Here is a 17,757-nt window from a genome sequence, read left to right on the forward strand (position 1 = left end):
GACTCTGACTAGCAATTGAAATTAAAATGAGAAGCACTGGAAATTCTAAGCAACTCTGGCAGCAGCTGTGAAGAGACAGTTAAAATTTCAGATCTTGTAAAAGATCACAGACCTGGAGATTAACACTCTCTACTGATGCTGCTTGACCTTCTCAGATGTATATCATGGATGGTCCTGAAATTGTGAATGATACTGTTGAAATGCAAGATTGTTTTCAGAAGCTTTCATTACTTTGATTCCTGTCTTAATTGTTTTAACTTTGCTTGATGGCACAGCATTATTTTAGTCAACAATAAAACCTAAACAGCTGCAAATGGGTAAGTCAGTTAAAATTTGTCTTAAGCCCCAACTTAAAGATGTGTTTCATTTTTTCTCTTCACAGAAGGACAATAAAGTTGCTGCATAGTATGCAAGCTGGATTTCCCAGAAAAAGGACTTTAGATCTACGCAGTCCCGAGAATTTGTTTAGTTTCAAACTTATTTTTGACAGCAAAAGTGAAGAAATTAATTTGCTGTACACCTGTCACCAGCACTGGTATTTATGTGCTTGACATCAAAAGGGGGAACACGCAATATCTTGTTGTGCAGAAGGTTCGTCTTTACAATGTTGAGCATTAAATATTCGTCTTTGAAATAGCAGAAGGAAATTTCTAAATGTATAGATACGACTAGTATGTTGGAGCTTTCCAGTATTTTTGCATTGATAACGAGAGTGATTTCTTATTACTGAAAATGTTTGATAAAAATGCTGTCAGTTGCAAGAAATACTGTATGCAGCTGACCGTCTACTGTGATTGCAGTCTGACTGATACTTTACAGGAAACTACATTGAAAGCTATTCAGATTTATTTTTTCCATGGAATGATAAAACTTAGCTTTAATCTGCGTAGGACAAAACGTAATACTTAATGCGCGCTGGACTTTTTTTATTGAGAAAAAATGGGAACAGAACATCTTTCATGACACAAGACCCCCAGAGGTGCGCCTCCTGAGTTACAAAACTTTCTGGTGTCTGTCAACTGTTCTTCATTGTTTTATGAAACAGAATTTTTTCATTTCGAACAAAACAAGTTAAATTTGTAGCCTTTTTAAATTGAGTAAATTTAGCTCTGAAATATACAAAGCAAAAAGGGATCCAAAGAGAGAGAATTTTTGAATTTATATAGCCATGTGAAACTAACTTTGAACTTCTCCATTGATATGTAATATATAGTGTATAGTTCATACCTTCATAAGGTCTTACCCATAAAATAGAGCTTAATCATATGAAATTAATTTTTTTGTCACTGTCATTTTTCATTTTCCATCTGTTCTTTCTACACTTATCACAATAATAAAGTAACTATACACTAAATATTATTGAAAAACTACATAATGTCAGTGAGTTTGAGGATGTAATTCAGCCACTTAGGTCTTTGCTCTATTGTTTCATAATATCCAAGTTGCTTGATCTGAATTACACTCTTATTACTTGCTGTGGATCTGATCTATTTACTTGAAATAAATTACTTTGGACGGGTTGGGGGGCAGGTTTGGGGGGAGGACGGTGGCACATTTGGATATTTGGCTTGAACTGATAACCCCAGGTAAACACAGGAGAACTAACTCCAGGCCTGTCTTATGAAGACAATGCCCCTCCCTCTGAGTATAATGCTTTGGAATAGTGTTAGAAAGGTTTGTGTTTTGCAGAGAGTGGGGTGGAAGCAATATGATTTTTGAGGGTCTCAGATGTGAGGGAATACCCTTCTCTTTACAGGCTACAGAACTCCCATCAGAGAAAAGTCAGCTAAAACATAACCCATCTAAGACTGCACTATAACCATTTTAGATTTGGTGAGGTACAACCTTGATCAAGTGTCATTGACTTGCCATCAGAACAACACTTGCAAACAAACCGCAGCAAATTACATTTAGCAGCAGCTCATTGAGTTCACTTTTCCGATTCTGACAAGCCATTTTCTTTTCAAGGATTAGTTCCAAATACAGTTGTGGGATTTGAGTAGGTGCAAACTACTTTGACCAGTGATTGCTTGGTAAAATGCTGTGACAATCCAAGCAGAGGCAGCCGATTGGTGATTATACATGACAGTTGTCAATATCTCTTCATTGGTTGAGTCTCCCTTGCTGTGTTCTAAATTAAACAAAACGCTTCATATGTTATGAAGATATAACATTTCAGCACTTTTTCTCCCACTTCGAATGTTAACCACGTGCTGCTGTTGACTTGAACTAGAGAATTACAGCATAGTATATTTTGTTTTCCCCACTGATTTAACATGAGTTTTTTTTGCAATAATGAGAAATAAAAGGTTGTCAGAAAATTCAGCTGCTTGGTGTTATATTTCAAGGGACTGAATCTCTGTAGGCAGAATCAAATGAAAGTTTGAACAGCTTTGGGGCTGAGTCAGAGAGTCACAGTCTGACAGCTGGAAACAGACCCTTTGGTTAAACCAGTCCACTCTAACCATGTTCCCAAACTAAATTAGTCTCACCTACCTGCACTTGGCCCATATCCCTCCAAACACTTCTATTCATAAATTCATCAAAATATTTTTTAAATGCTGTAACTGTGTACCTGCATCCACCACTTTCTGTCTGTTCATTCCACGTGAACCAATTTCTGTGTAAAAACAAAAAGTTGCCTCTCGTCCTTTTTAATTTTTTCTCCTCTCACCTTAAAAATATGAACTCCCCTACCCTCGGGAGTAGAGCTTCGACATTCACCTTATCTATGCCCCTCATGAATTAGGGTAAGGAATATATGAAGTCTTGAATTCATCTGTAATGAAAGGCTCTGATTAGGGAGTGGCAATGAAAGTGCATCTGGTTGGAGCATGATGTGCCCTGCCTCCAAAGTCTCACTGTTCAGTTATTCTCACTGGATTGAATCACTGAAGATGGTACTTAGGTGTGAGGTGGGCGAGAATTCCTGATTACCCACTCTGCTGGGTTTGACATGCTCGTGCCTATCAGGTGAAGAGTTGAAACTTTCACACCACAACATTTACATGTGTAATTAGACCAATGAGCTGCGCCTGGTAGACAAGAAGAGGGTGTTCTGGTCATGGAAAATGATCACGTTTCTACAGTTCGTCTGGGAGACCTCCTGCTAATATTATGTTGTTCTGATTTATGAAGTGAGGTTTGACATTGGTTGTCTGATGTTTGTGATAAAGGGATGGAATATTTGGCCCTATATTGTCCCCATTTCCCTCCCCCCCCCCTCTGATTTGTGAGTCTTGCCAAATATAAAGTACCGATATACATTACATATTTTTTTCCCAAATGTGTAAAAACCAAATATGTATGTGGGTATATGTGATGATAATAAATAAAATCAAACTAGTGCAGACAGCATTTGCTGATTTCCATGCCTTCGAAACCAGTAACACCAATCCAGTGTGAACACATTTTGGGAGAATTAGATGATACAGTGAGTTGCGCTTTTTCAATTTTTCAAGGTTTGGGTACAAAACCAAATCCCAAGCTTATGACTGGAATAACAGACTGCTGTTTGGGAACACTGCATTTGAAAATCTAAGTTTAGGTGATACCTCCTCATTCCTGGAGGTGATGTTCTCATTGCCCCAGTGGTAGTCTCAATTGAGATGCTGGATGTGAAAATGGATAAAGAGCACGTTGATATATAGGTGACCAATGTAAGACTAAAGATCACGTAGAGGGTGCACTTAGATAGCATTGAACTGAATGTTTAGGAATTCTCAGAATAATAGCTTGGTTGATCAAAACTTTAAAAATTTTGCTGAAGAATGACACAAAATCAATTTTGTTATTCTTAAAATAGAAAATTCAATATTTAAATACGTTTTCATTTCATTGCATTTCATTCAGTTAAAACAAACTTCAGCTGGGACTCCCGTTGTAACTGTGTTGGACCTTGATCATTGACTTATCTTTGGAGTGTTTAGTTTGGTTTTTCAGTTTTCTTTTGCTTGATCCCATTTCCCCTCTGCTTCCAAAGCTCAAATTACTTGTAGATAGAGTATTTTTAAATCTTATTTATGGTGGTGATAAAGTGATATAGTGATGCTCTTTGCTCCTAGCATTTTGACTTTGATTTTCTTAGGTTTGTAATTGTTCTTCATTCTTTTTCTCAGCTCTGAACAAGGAAGTAGGTCTGCAACATATTTAATCTGGGATCAAGTTTGGCATTATTTCAGTGTGTATTTGGTTCATTATGTGCTTTCACTTAGATTGTAAAATGTGCTCACAAATGTAATGTAGACAGGCAGGATGCCAGAAGAACACAGAGAGCCAGCTAGCATCAGGAAGTAGAGAAGTCAATGTTTCTGGTATAACCCTTCTTCTGGACTGGGAGTGAGTGTAGGGGGTGGTGGGGACAGGAGATGGTCAAGTGGGGATAGCCCCTGCCACCCCCTTTACCTGCAGCCCCCACATCCACTCTCAGCCGTGAAGAAGGGTTACACCTGAAACGTCAACTTCCCCACTTCCTGATGCTGCCTGCCTTGCTGTGTTCTTTCAGCCTCCTACCTGTCTACTTTGGATTCTAGCAAAGCAGTTTTTTTGTCACATTTTTTGATTTTGTTGTGAGATTTTTAAAACTGGAAGCTATTAACCAAATGCCCAAACAGTGATCACATTCTGATACTCTATTGAAGTTCTGTATCCTGTGATGATTCATTCATGAAAATTGGGTTTAAATTTTTTACCATATTAAGACTTTTGTAAGTCGCAGAATGGATTAATTTATTGTTGGATGGTGTCTACAACACACAGGTACAGGCATGAGAAATTAATTTTAAGAATACTCAGAATTTGGATGTGAAATTCTGGATAAGACCATAAGACATAGGAGTGGAAGTAAGGCCATTCGGCCCATCGAGTCCACTCCGCCATACAATCATGGCTGATGGGCATTTCAACTCCACTTACCCGCATTCTCCCTGTAGCCCTTAATTCTTGGATATTTCTTCACTTTTAGAATTCTAAGAAACTTTTTAATATTCACATCTGCTGTTTGGATTCAGTTACAAGTATATTACCCTATTTCTTTTTCCTGGTGTAATACTTTTGAGGTATTTTGTCTCTTGTCCAAATAAAATTTTAAGCGTAACTTTAAAAGGCTTTTATAGTGCAAGAGGTTTTACTTGTACATTCATTGGCTAGAGTCTGTAGGGTTAGCCATGTAGATTTTCACGTTTGAATTGGAAATTAAGCTAAAATGTATTTTAAACTAAACTGTGCAGCTCAATATAAATCTGTTGTTGAGGGCAAATATATTTCATTGTCATTGGCAAGTAAATTCCATTGAAATATGTTGTAACACTCATAGTTCAAGGAAAAACTGAACATGAGTCTCTCACATCCACCTCCCCCAACCACCTATTCACAGTAGAAGCAAACAAATCCTAAATCACGTAAGTTTTAAAAACTAGCAAATAGGCTTGAAGACAATTCAGCAAGGGGAGACTGATTAATGAAATATCCTGTGGAACATGACTCTGGAAGGTCTGGAGGGGTTGCTGGGAGACTGGCAGTTTCCTTCGATGCAAAGCGAGCCACTATTGATGGAGGTGATCGTCAATGCAAAAAGATGGTCAATGAGTTTGCTTTAATATTGATTTTTTAAAATTATTTTTATTGTTTTAACTTTAGGGAAAAATGCATGTGGAGTTTGCATTGAAGGTGAACAATTAAGGATTGTTTGGGTGCAGGATCTTCACTGAAATGTGTTAACTTTACAAAGTTTTAATTTTGAGTTTCAATGAAGAAGCCCCAGATCAGTGTAAAAATCCCATGACAGCAGCAATGACAGATAGCATTCAAATACATGGAATGGAAAGTATGAAAGTAGTTACACATTGTCTAATTTTTACGGTGCTTTTTTTTTTCCTGGAATGGTCCCCACAAGCCTTACTGATCTCAAGATGGAAAATCAACCCACAATGTATATAAGAATCTGAGTGCTAAAAAGCCTTCTCACATTGGTGCACGTTTGTGGGTTGAAGTTAGGATTGAGTAAATGAATCTCGTTCAAGTGGCAAGTAAAGTAGAGTTAAAATTGTGTTTTATTTTTAAAAACCGACTTGAATTTTTAAAATATCTATATATTATAGCCGTCTGTTCAATTTTTTTTTGAAGTGCTACTGGACGCTGAGACGCTTAAGCACTACTAATGGAAAAAGACTACTATACCTGTGGCTGAATTTTATAATTCCTCCATTATCAATGCTTTGGGCTTCCTTTCTGATGACCTTTAGTTGTTACTTGTAACTAGACCAACATCTTTTGGGAGAAGAGTGGCAGAAGAGAGTTTCTCATTTGCTTGGCCATCAGTTTTTAGTAACTTCTATTCTGATTGGGTATTGAAGTTCCATCAGAGAAGACAAAGCGCGCTTGAAGTTCTGAGTCAAATAGGGCTTCTAGCTACACTTCTATTGCACAGGTAGTGAATCATTTAGCCAAAAATTAACATGCTATTCTGTGCTCTCAGTGGCCCCTGGGAGGAAGATCCATTTGAGAAATGGAAACTAGATACTGGAATTTTTTTGAGGAGACAGGGAAGAAGAAATTTTGATAGATTTGGAGGTGTTTGTAAATTTCATGCAGTGGTTATAGAGAGGTACCAAACCAATTTTTTAAACAATTATGTATAAGTTCAAATCTAAGGCATGATCAAGTAGTAATATTTAATTTCATGTATTGTTCTGCCACAACAGAGGTTACAGTGTTGTGTTTTGGTAGCAAGGTTGCAAATTTTTGTGTATGCACTTGCTTATGAAACATGAGTACCGTTTCAGATCCATCTCATTTACCCTGCAACCACCCCACTTCCAAGCTCCACTCCTGGCCAGGCCCAGTTGTGATAGAAATAAATCTGGATGCTTGGATTTTTCAGGTTTTTTTTTTAGAAATGGAAATTAGTGAACAAATTTTGACCGAAAAGCATTGATGAAAGCTCATAAGGATTTTTGGTGAATTGTACCTGTGTATCTATGTATGTATTTCAAACATCTTATTAATAAAAAGAAACTGAACAATAAGTTGAATGTGTGGATTTTCTAGCAGAATTCCTTATCCAGAATGCTATATTGGAATGTCAATACTTAGGAAGTGTGATCATATTTCCATTGGAGACTTGGAGATGTTCAGCATGGAACCAGACCCTTTGCTCCAACCTCTCCATGCCAACAAAATATCTGAAATAAATCTAGTCCCGTTTGCTAGCATTTGGCCCATATCCCTATGCAGACGCCTTTGAAACGTTGTAACGTCCACCACTTCTCTGGCAGCTCATTCCACATAGGCTACACCCTCTAGTTTTGGGCTCCCCCACCTTGTGGGTAAAACACTTTGTCTATTTACTCTATCCATTTCCCTCATGATTTTACAAACCTCTACAAAGTCAACCCTCAGCCTCTGATGCTCCAGAAAAAACAGCCACAGCCTATTAAACTCCCTGTAGTTGAAACCTGCCAATCCTGACACAATTCTTGTGAAATCTTTTATGAATCCTTTCAAGTTTCAAACATCCTAAGGCAGAGAGAACAGAATTGAATGCTGTCTTCTAATACTGGCTTCCCAACCTTTATACTCAATGCACTGATGAAGAAAGACAAGCATAGCAAACATCTTCACTATCCAATCTACCGTCACTCTACATTCAAGGAATTATCAACCTGAATTCCAAGACACTTGCCAGGGTCTTACCATTGAGTGCTGCCCTGATTTGCCTTTCTCAAATGCAGCACTCCACATTTTATCTAAATTCCATCTGCTACTCCTTGGTCCATTTGTTTAAGATCCCATTGTACTATGAGGTAACCACCTTTGCTGTCCACACAGTTCTTGATCTCATCGTAGAATTAGGTAGCACAGAAAAGAGACTAATTGAGCTTGTCGCCTTACCCATAGCCTTGCAAGCATTTCTTTCCCAAAGTATCCAGATCCATTTTGAAAGTTGCAATGAATCTGGTATCACCACTTCCTTAGTGGGCAGCACATTTGAGATCATAACTTGCAGCAAGTGGCTTTGACCCCATCTCCATCTTTCTCCCAATTCCCTTATATTTATTTTCATATTCTTAGGAGTGAGTTACAGAGCCTTACCATATTTTAGGTCATGAGGTTTTGAATGATTTTATTTGTTCAGCTAGTAAAGTCAGCCTCCAAATTGGAGCCTGATGCTAGTTTTCCTAATGAAGGAGTTGCTTCCTATTTTAGACATCAAAAAAAAGGCAGGCTTTATGCTACACCTCTTCATAATTCTTCACTGAACTGCTGTGTGTAGGTGAACACAACAGCTTTATTTGCTCATAGTAAGACCACAAATTACAAATGAGTGACCAGAAACTCAACCTAACCTTAAAACCCCTTCAGCAACTTCAAAAGAATTGCAAAATTAGTAAATATTTTGAATGAGCCAAGTCCTGTGCTCTGAAAACCGGTAGTCTTGGTGACTGACAAGGGCTCAGCATTGGAATGGAATGAGCATAGAACAGATGGTGCAGAAGAGGCCTTTGGCCCATTGAGTCTGCATTAAGAAAAAGCTAAATCTATATTAATACGACTTCCAAATCTGGCATCTGGCCTTTGTGATCTGCTTGTATTGCTTGCAAGACAAAGCTTTTCACTGTGCCTTGGTACACGTGACAATTCAATTCTACGACATTAAGCATTCATCCAAGTAAGTTTTGAAAAGGTTGAAGTTTCTCACCTTAAGTACCATCCCAAGAGTAGTTGAGGGAAATCCCAAATTTGAGAATTTAAGCAAATTATATATTGCAACTGGAGATCTATTCTCAATGATCAACATTAATTTCCTGTGTTTATTTTTCAACAACAAAAATTAGGAACATGAGGTGGCTATTTGGCCCATTTGAAACTGATTGACCATACAATATGATCATGACTGACGATCCAATTCAGTACTCTTTCTTCCCATCTCCCTTTACCCCCAAGAACTGCTCTGAGGATACATTCAATGTTTTGGGCTCAACCATTTTCTGTGGCAGAGAATTCCACAGGCTTACCACTCTGAGTAAAGAAATTTCTCCTCATCTTAATCCTAAATAGCCTTCCCATATCCTTCAACTGTGACCCCTGGTTCTGGACTTCACAGTTATAGAGTCATAGTGATGTAAAGCATGGAACCAAATTCTTTGGTCTAATTCATCCATGCTGATATCCTAGATGTAGTCCCATTTGCTAGCATTTGACCCATATCTCACTAAACCTTTGCTATTCATGTACCCATCCAAATGCCTTTTAAATGTTGTAATTGTACACCTTCCTCCACTTCCTCTGGTAGCTCATTCCAAACACACCACGCTCTGCGTGAAAACATTGCCTCTTAGGTACCTTTCAAGGTGGATTTGGATCCACCTTGCCAGCTATTGAGGATCCCTTTAGCTTTCAGGTTTTGAGTTTAGATCCGAGTGATGCTGGAAAAGCACAGCAGTTCAGGCAGCATCCGAGGAGCAGGAAAATTGACGTTTTGGGCAAAAGCCCTTCATCAGGACTAAAGGCAGAGTGCCTGCAGGGTGAAGAGGCTGCAGGGCGCCTCGGTTGCTGCCTGAATTGCTGTGCTTTCTCAGTACCACTCTAATCTAGAATCTGGTTTCCAGCATCTGCAGTCATTGTTTTTACCTAGGTTTTTGAGTTTCCCAGGTGGGCCCTGTTTAAGCCCTTGCTGAAATCCATATAAACTACATCAATGGCTCTACTCTCATCCACACACTTGATCATTCCCTCAAAAAATTCAATGAGATTTGTCAGGTCTGACCTCCCTCATACCTGAAGCATGAAGATGAATTATTAAGAATTTTCACCATATGATTCCCTACCACAGACAAGACTTGCTGGTCAGAAATTCTAATAGGATGGAGCAGGATACAGGGAGGACATTCCCAATGGCAGGGATTCTAGAGTCAGGGTGTCAGGCTAAGGATACGGAGTAAGCCATTTAGGACTTTGAGAGCTATATTCCGAGTGTAGTGAGCCTGGAAATCAGTTCCATTCCCTGTACAGCATATACGATCTTCAATTGTCTTTGAGTTGTGTCCTGCAGTGGTCACTTCTAAGGATGCCTGTGATGACTTGTGTTTCTTAGAGATGATCTTCAATCTGAATTGATATAGTCAAGATTTCTTGGGATCAGAATTGGTATCTGACACAGTTAAGCATAGCATGCATTTCACAGTAGTGATTACAGATCGAATATAGAACAGGAAGTAGCCCTTCATCCCACTGTGTCTGTGCTGACTATGATGCCATTCTAAACTAATCTTATCTGCCTGCACACTGTCTGTATTCCACTTTTCATTGCCTGTTCAGGTGTGTCCAAATGTCTCTTAAATGTTGCAATCAGATCTGTTTCTACCACCTTCCCTGGCAGAGTATTCTGAGCACCTGCCTCTACTCTCTGCATAAAAACTTGCCTTGCACATCTTTAAACTTTCCTTCCCCTTGCCTTAAAACTATGGTCCCTAGAATTTGATATTTCTTCCCTTATAAAGAGACTTTGACAATGCATCCTATCCCACGCCTCTTATAATGTCCTTGACGCATACGTACCTGTCAGGCAGGGAGGAAGTAGTTGTGTGAGGGAACCATGCAGTGGGCAGTAAAGAAGTTGGAGCTCTTGTCAAGAGAAAGAAGGCTTATGTAAAGATGAGACATGGAGGGTCAGTTAGAAAGCTTGAGTGTTACAAGTTAGCCAGAAAGGACCTTAAGAGAGAGCTAAGAAGAGCCAGGAGGGGATATGAGAAGTTAGTGACGGATAGGATCAAAGAAAACACTGAAGTTTTCTATAGGTATGTCATTCTGGGAAGCCAGGGAGGAGATTGCAGAGCCTTTGGCTTTGATCTTTATGTCGTCATTATCTGTAGGAATAGTGCCAGAAGACTGGAGGATAGCAAATGTTGTTCCCATGTTAAAGAAGGGGAGTAGAGATAACCCTGGCAATTATAGACCAGTGAGCCTTACTTTGTTTGTGGGTAAAGTGTTGGAAAAGGTTTGAAGAGTTAGGATTTATAATCATCTGGAGAGGAATAAGTAGATTAGGGATAGTCTGCATGGTTTTGTGAAGGGTAGGTCATGCTTCAAACCTTATTGAGATCGTGACTAAACAGGTGGATGAGGGTAAAGCAATTGATGTGTTATATATAGATTTCAGTAAAGCATTTGATAAGATTCCCCATGGTAGGCTATTGTACAAAATACAGAGGCTTGGGATTGAGGGTGATTTAGCTGTTTGGATCGGAAGTTGGCTAGCTGAAAGAAGACAGAGGGTGGTGGTTGATGGGAAAAGTTCATTCTGGAGTTCAGTTCCTAGTGGTGTACCATGAGGATCTGTTTTTGGTCCACTGTTGTTTGTCATTTTTATACAGAGGAACGTCAATTATCCAAACAAAATGGGCAGGCACTATTTCATTCGGATAATTGATTATTTGGTTAATTGATTCAATGCCTCTCCTCTGTGGCTTGGAGTTTTCTTAAGATTCTTTTTTCCTCACTCTACCTGCCTTGCGCCCTCTCCCTGCCTCAGGGTTTGTTTCTGAGCAAAGACACTCGTATGTAAGGGACCTGCCACATTGCTGAAGCCTCCCACCCACCCCCATCCCCCACCCCTAATCAGTTCCGTGGGATTGACACAGCGAGCACTTGCTAAGTAGCAGCACACCATGCACGAGCCCCCACTCCCCTCCAACATTCTGCCCGTCTGCCCCTTCCAACCCTCCCCTGTCCAACCCTGCCCCAGTCCGTGTGGGGAGAGAGAGGGCTGGAGGTCAGTCATTTGGAGACGGAGCCTGGGCTCCCATCAATGTCCAGGACTGTTCTCAGCAGAATTTCAGTAAGCTAAGTTCATTTTTAATCATTGTAAACAAAAGACATGATCAGTATTGAAACACCTCCTTGATGTAACGTTTCTGTTGGGACTTTGAGATCTTCTTTGGATAATCCGAAATTTGGATAAATGAAGTTCCTCTGTAATTGACCTGGATGACGGCATAGAAGGATGGGTTAGTCAAGTTGTGGATAGTGCTGAAGGATATTGCAGGTTACAGGGGGACAAAGATTAACTGCAGAATTGGGCTGAGAGGTGGCAAATGGAGTTTCATGTGGAGAAGTGTGAGGTGATTCACTCTGAAAAGAGTAACAAGAATATAGAGCGGATGTAAGTTTGCTTGCTGAGCTAGGAGATTCGCTTTCAGACGTTTTATCACTATACTTGGTAATATCATCAGTGATCCTCCAGGTGAACCACTGGTGTTCGTGACCCGCTTTCTCGAAACCTAAACATGTAAATAGAAAGCAGGTCACAAATACCAGTGCTTCACTGGACGCTCACTGATGATGTTACCCAGTAAGGTGATGAAACATCTGAAAACGAACCTTCCAGCTCAGCGAGCAAACTTACATCCAGAACCTCAACCTGAGCTACAAATTGTCTCAGAACCCACTAAGGAATACAGAATACTGGGCTATGGGTAAGCTTTTTGGTATTGTGGATGTGCTGAGGGATCTGAGTGTCCATGTGCATCGATCCTGAAAGCGGCCACCCAGGTTGATCGAGTTGTTAAGAAGGTGTGTGGTGTGTTAGCTTTTATTGGTCAAGGGATTGAGTTTCAGAGCCATGAAATCATGCTGTAGATGTACAAAACTCTGGTGCAGCCTAGTTTGTGGTATCGCATACAGTTCTGGTCGCCACATGATGGGCAGGATGTGGAAGCATTGGAAAGGGTGCAGAGGAGATTTACTAGGATGTTGCCTGGTATGGAGGGAAGGGTTCTATGAGGAAAGGCTGAGGGACTTGAGGCTGTTTTCATTGGAGAGAAAAAGGTTAAGAGGTGACTTAAAAGAAATATACAGGATGATCAGAAGATTAGCTAGGGTGGGCAGTGAGAGCCTTTTCCCTCTGATGTTGATGGCTAGCAGGAGGGGACATGGCGGTAAACTGAGGGGTGATAGATATAGCACAGATGTCAGAGGTAGGTTCTTTCCTCAGAGTAGTAAGGGTGTGGAACAGTTGTAGACTCACCAACGTTAAGGGCATTTAAATGGTCATTGGATAAATACATGGATGAAAATGTAAAGTGTCAGTTAGATGGGCTTCAGATCGCCTTCACAGGTCAGAGCAACATCGAGTGCCGAAGGGCCTGTACTGCACTGTATTGTTCTATGTTCAATCAGGAACCCCTCAGCCTCCAACACTCTGGCGAAAACAATCAAAGTTTGTCCAACCTCTCCTTAAAGCCAATACACTCCAATCCAATTAACGTCCTGGTAAACTTCTTTTGCACCCTCTCCAAAGTCTCCACATCCTTCCTATAGTGTAGTGGCCAGAACAGCACACAATACTCCAAATGTGGCTGAACTGTAATTCTAGCCTGAGTACCATACTCCTGTGCGCTCAAACACTAAAGGAAACTAACTGCTCACTCTGGGTTTTTTGAATTCATTCACTAATGAGGGTGTCACTGGCTTGACCAGCATTTACTGCCCATCCCTAATTGCCCAGTGTGGAGCTTAGAGTCAACCATATTACTGTGGGTCTGGAGTCATATGTAGGCCAGACCAGGTAAGAATAGCAGTTTCCTTTCCTAAAGGACATTTAGTGAACCAGGTGGGTCTTTTCGATAATGGACTCCTGGTCATTATCAGACCCTTAATTCCAGATGTTTATTGGCATCGCGTAGCAAAATTCACACTGGGGTCCCCAGAACATTGGACTGTTAATCCAGAAATCCAAACTAGCGATAATACTACCAGCCTGTGCTCACACAGGCACCTTCCACACCTTCAGGATGAAGTTCACTACCTCGAAGCTCATGGCCATTATGGACAGTCCCAGCAGTGACAGACTGGAAGGCCACACCACCATCATTGCTCGAGAACTCGGGTGCTATGCTTCAGACATCACCGCCTGACTGAAACCTGGTGGGGATAGGGGATAGGAGTGGGGCAGGGGAAGGGCAACTCAGAGAGCAAGGTGGGGGCTACACCATTAGAAAGGCAAAGCTGAAGTAGAGGCCCACATCCATGGAATCAGCATCACCATCAAAGCTGAACAGGTGAACCAACTCAGAGACTCCCCCCTGCAGAATAAGTGAACACCTCATGACACTCAGTCTCCCCCTTGCTGTGATCCAGTATGTCCTGGTATTCAATGCATATGCACCAAAGATTGATGCAGCAGCTGGGGACAAGGAGGAATTCTACTCTCGCCTTAACCAATCTGTCTCAGATGGTATCCCCACTGAGGCACTAAAGTATAAAGGCAAACAGCTCCTGCTGCAGCAACAAACCCTTGTCTGCTTTATCTGGAAGGAGGAGAGCTTGAAGATGCCACAGTCATGAGCATTTTCAAAACAAGGGAACAATTCTGACTGTGGTAACTGCAAGGGAATCTCCCTACTGCCAATCCCTGGAAAGGTTATCACCAAAGTCCTCCTCAGCCATCTCCTCCCTGTGACTGAGGAACTCCTCCCAGAATCGCAATGTGGCTTTTGACCATGGAGTTGCAAACAGACATGATTTTCACCATGCGACAGCTGCAGCAGAAATGCAGAAAAAAGAACCTAACCCTGTAAAGTACCTTTTTTCAACCATACAAAAGTCTTTGACACCATCAACCAGGAAGCATTATGGAGCGTCCTTCTCTACTTAGGTTGCACAATGAAATTTGTCCCCATCCTTCACCTGCTCCACAATGACGTGGAAGCTGTGGTAATGATAAATGGCTCCACCACTGATTCATTCCACGTTCGGATCAGTATCAAGCAGGGCTGCATCACTGCCCCAACATTGTTAGAATATAAGAACTAGGAGCAGGAGCAGGCCATCTGGCCCTTTCAATAAGATCATGGCTGATTTATTTGTGGACTCAGATCCACTTACCCGCGCTCTCAACGAATCCCTTAATTCCATTATTGTTTAAAAAAATCTACCTTAGCTTTAAAAACATTTGCTGAAATAGAGCAACTACTCCACTGGGCAGGGAATTCCATAGATTTACAACCCTCTGGGTGAAGAGGTTCTTTCTCAATTCAGTCCTAAATCTGTTCCCTCTAATCTTCAGGCTATGCCCTCTTGTCCTAGCTTCATATTTCTATCTTATCCATTCCCTTCATTATTTTATATGTTTCTATAAGATCCCTCCTCATTCTTCTTGGACTGTAAGACCAGTAGGTTTTGGCAGACTGAAGGGCATATTTTATTGAATTGATGGTCTTTCCAGCACAATTGATGCATGTTCTGGTGAGGTTCCCAGACACAGAAGACCAAATGGTCTGCTTCTGCTGCTACTTATTGTGTAGTTTTGACTTCCACCCCTCCTGCTCTGTGCACAGTGATTGTGACCTCTTGTACTAACCCTAACCTGCTATACACTCCTCCAGGTCTCCTTCACAGTGACCCCACACTGCTTCAATCTTTTTTTCTTGTTTCTGTCGTAGTTGAATCTTAAGCCAACAATTTTCTTTACACATCAGCTGGCTGAAAATGTTCCTGGGTAAAAACAATGACTGAAGATGCTGGAAACCAGATTCTGGATCAGTGGTGCTGGAAGAGCACAGCAGTTCAGGCAGCATCCAAAGTGCAGTGAAATCAAACGAGATATCGCTGCTCCTTGGATGCTGCCTGAACTGCTGCGCCCTTCCAGCACCACTAACCCTGAAAATGTTTCTGTCCCATAAACTGTGGCCGAAACAGATTCCTGCTTCGTTGAACATTTCTGTAATGGGGGACAAGCCTGAGCACAGTATTTGATGGGTACACTCAGGAGTTTGTTGGTGGAAAGTTGGGAATGCCAGCCTCCCGCAGTCACTCTGTTCCCCATCACAACTGAAAATGTGTTGCTGGTCAAAGCACAGCAGGCCAGGCAGCATCTCAGGAATAGGGAATTCTCTATCCCTTGGATGCTGCCTAACCTGCTGTGCTTTGACCAGCAACACATTTTCAGCTGTGATCTCCAGCATCTGCAGACCTCATTTTTTACTCCCCATCACAACCCCTAGGGAGACAGGACCCTCACCCGCACCACACATGGAGACCCTCCCCAACCTTGGAGAGACACCCACACACCCCCAACCCTGAGGGGATACATCACCCAAACCAGCCCCAACACCTCAGGGAGGCAGGACCCCAGCAGCTGCTGCCTCACAACGCTAGAGACCCGGGTTCGATCCCACCCTCGGGCGACTATCCGTGAGCGGTTTGTATGTTCTCTCAACCCCCAACCCGTGCGAGGGGGTTTCTCCAAGTGCTCAGGTCTCCCCATTCCCCCAAACAGCCCGAAGCTGCAGTTTAGGGGAGGGTCCGCCGTTAGAAACGCAGCGATGCGGGAGGGTGGGGCGGGTTATGTCCCGTTACCAAGCTGCAGGGATTCGGTGTTAACGGGGGGAGGCGCTGGAGAGCAGCCCCCGGGAGGGAGAGTCAGAGGCGGGGAGACACCCACCCACAGGGGGAAGGAGGGAGTGTGTGTGTGAGAGAGAGAGAGAGAGAGAGACAGAGGGAGGGAGGGAGTGTGTGTGTGTGTGTGTGTGTGAGAGAGAGAAAAACAGGGGGAAGGAGGGAGTGTGTGAGAGAGAGAGAAAAACAGGGGGAAGGAGGGAGTGTGAGAGAGAGAGAGAGACAGAGGAAGGGAGTGAGAGAGAGAGAGACAGAGGGAGGGAGTGTGTGTGTGTGTGTGAGAGAGAAAAACAGGGGGAAGGAGGGAGTGTGTGAGAGAGAGAGAAAAACAGGGGGAAGGAGGGAGTGTGAGAGAGAGAGAAAAACAGGGGGAAGGAGGGAGTGTGTGAGAGAGAGAGAAAAACAGGGGGAAGGAGGGAGTGTGTGAGAGAGAGAGAAAAACAGGGGGAAGGAGGGAGTGTGAGAGAGAGAGAGAGACAGAGGAAGGGAGTGAGAGAGAGAGAGACAGAGGGAGGGAGTGTGTGTGTGTGTGTGAGAGAGAAAAACAGGGGGAAGGAGGGAGTGTGTGAGAGAGAGAGAAAAACAGGGGGAAGGAGGGAGTGTGAGAGAGAGAGAAAAACAGGGGGAAGGAGGGAGTGTGTGAGAGAGAGAGAAAAACAGGGGGAAGGAGGGAGTGTGTGAGAGAGAGAGAAAAACAGGGGGAAGGAGGGAGTGTGTGAGAGAGAGAGAAAAACAGGGGGAAGGAGGGAGTGTGTGAGAGAGAGAGAAAAACAGGGGGAAGGAGGGAGTGTGTGAGAGAGACAGACAGAGGGAAGGAGGGAGGGAGGGAGGGAGTGTGTGTGTGTGTGTGAGAGAGAAAAACAGGGGGAAGGAGGGAGTGTGAGAGAGAGAGACAGAGGAAGGGAGTGAGAGAGAGAGAGACAGACAGAGGGAAGGAGGGAGTGTGTGTGTGTGTGAGAGAGAGAAAAACAGGGGGAAGGAGGGAGTGTGTGAGAGAGAGAGAAAAACAGGGGGAAGGAGGGAGTGTGAGAGAGAGACAGAGGAAGGGAGTGAGAGAGAGAGAGACAGAGGGAGGGAGTGTGTGTGTGTGAGAGAGAGAAAAACAGGGGGAAGGAGGGAGTGTGTGAGAGAGAGAGAAAAACAGGGGGAAGGAGGGAGTGTGAGAGAGAGACAGACAGAGGGAAGGAGGGAGCGTGTCAGAGACAAGGGGGAGGAGTGTGTGTGTGTGTGTGTGTGAGAGAGAGAGAGAGACAGACAGACAGAGGGAGGGAGTGTGAGAGAGAGAGAGACAGGGAAGGAGGGAGGGAGTGTGTCAGAGACAAGGGGAGGAGTGAGGGTGAGAGAGAGAGAGAGACAGGTGGA

The 17,757-nt window shown here is 42.5% G+C and overlaps 1 protein-coding gene across 2 annotated transcripts in view; it reads left to right on the plus strand.

Moving 5' to 3' along the window:
- LOC132823852 (protein LSM14 homolog A-like) overlaps positions 1-7,025 on the plus strand; it is a 94,251-nt gene extending 87,226 nt beyond the window's left edge. For both annotated transcript variants that reach the window (XM_060837916.1, XM_060837917.1), the window contains exon 10: positions 383-7,025. In XM_060837916.1, coding sequence (XP_060693899.1) covers positions 383-406 — 24 coding nt within the window. In that variant the 3' untranslated portion in view covers positions 407-7,025. The remainder of the gene's footprint in view (positions 1-382) is intronic.
- Positions 7,026-17,757: the final 10,732 nt, after the last annotated feature.

Source organism: Hemiscyllium ocellatum, chromosome 17 (assembly GCF_020745735.1).
Source record: "Hemiscyllium ocellatum isolate sHemOce1 chromosome 17, sHemOce1.pat.X.cur, whole genome shotgun sequence".
Taxonomy (NCBI): Eukaryota; Metazoa; Chordata; class Chondrichthyes; order Orectolobiformes; family Hemiscylliidae; genus Hemiscyllium; species Hemiscyllium ocellatum.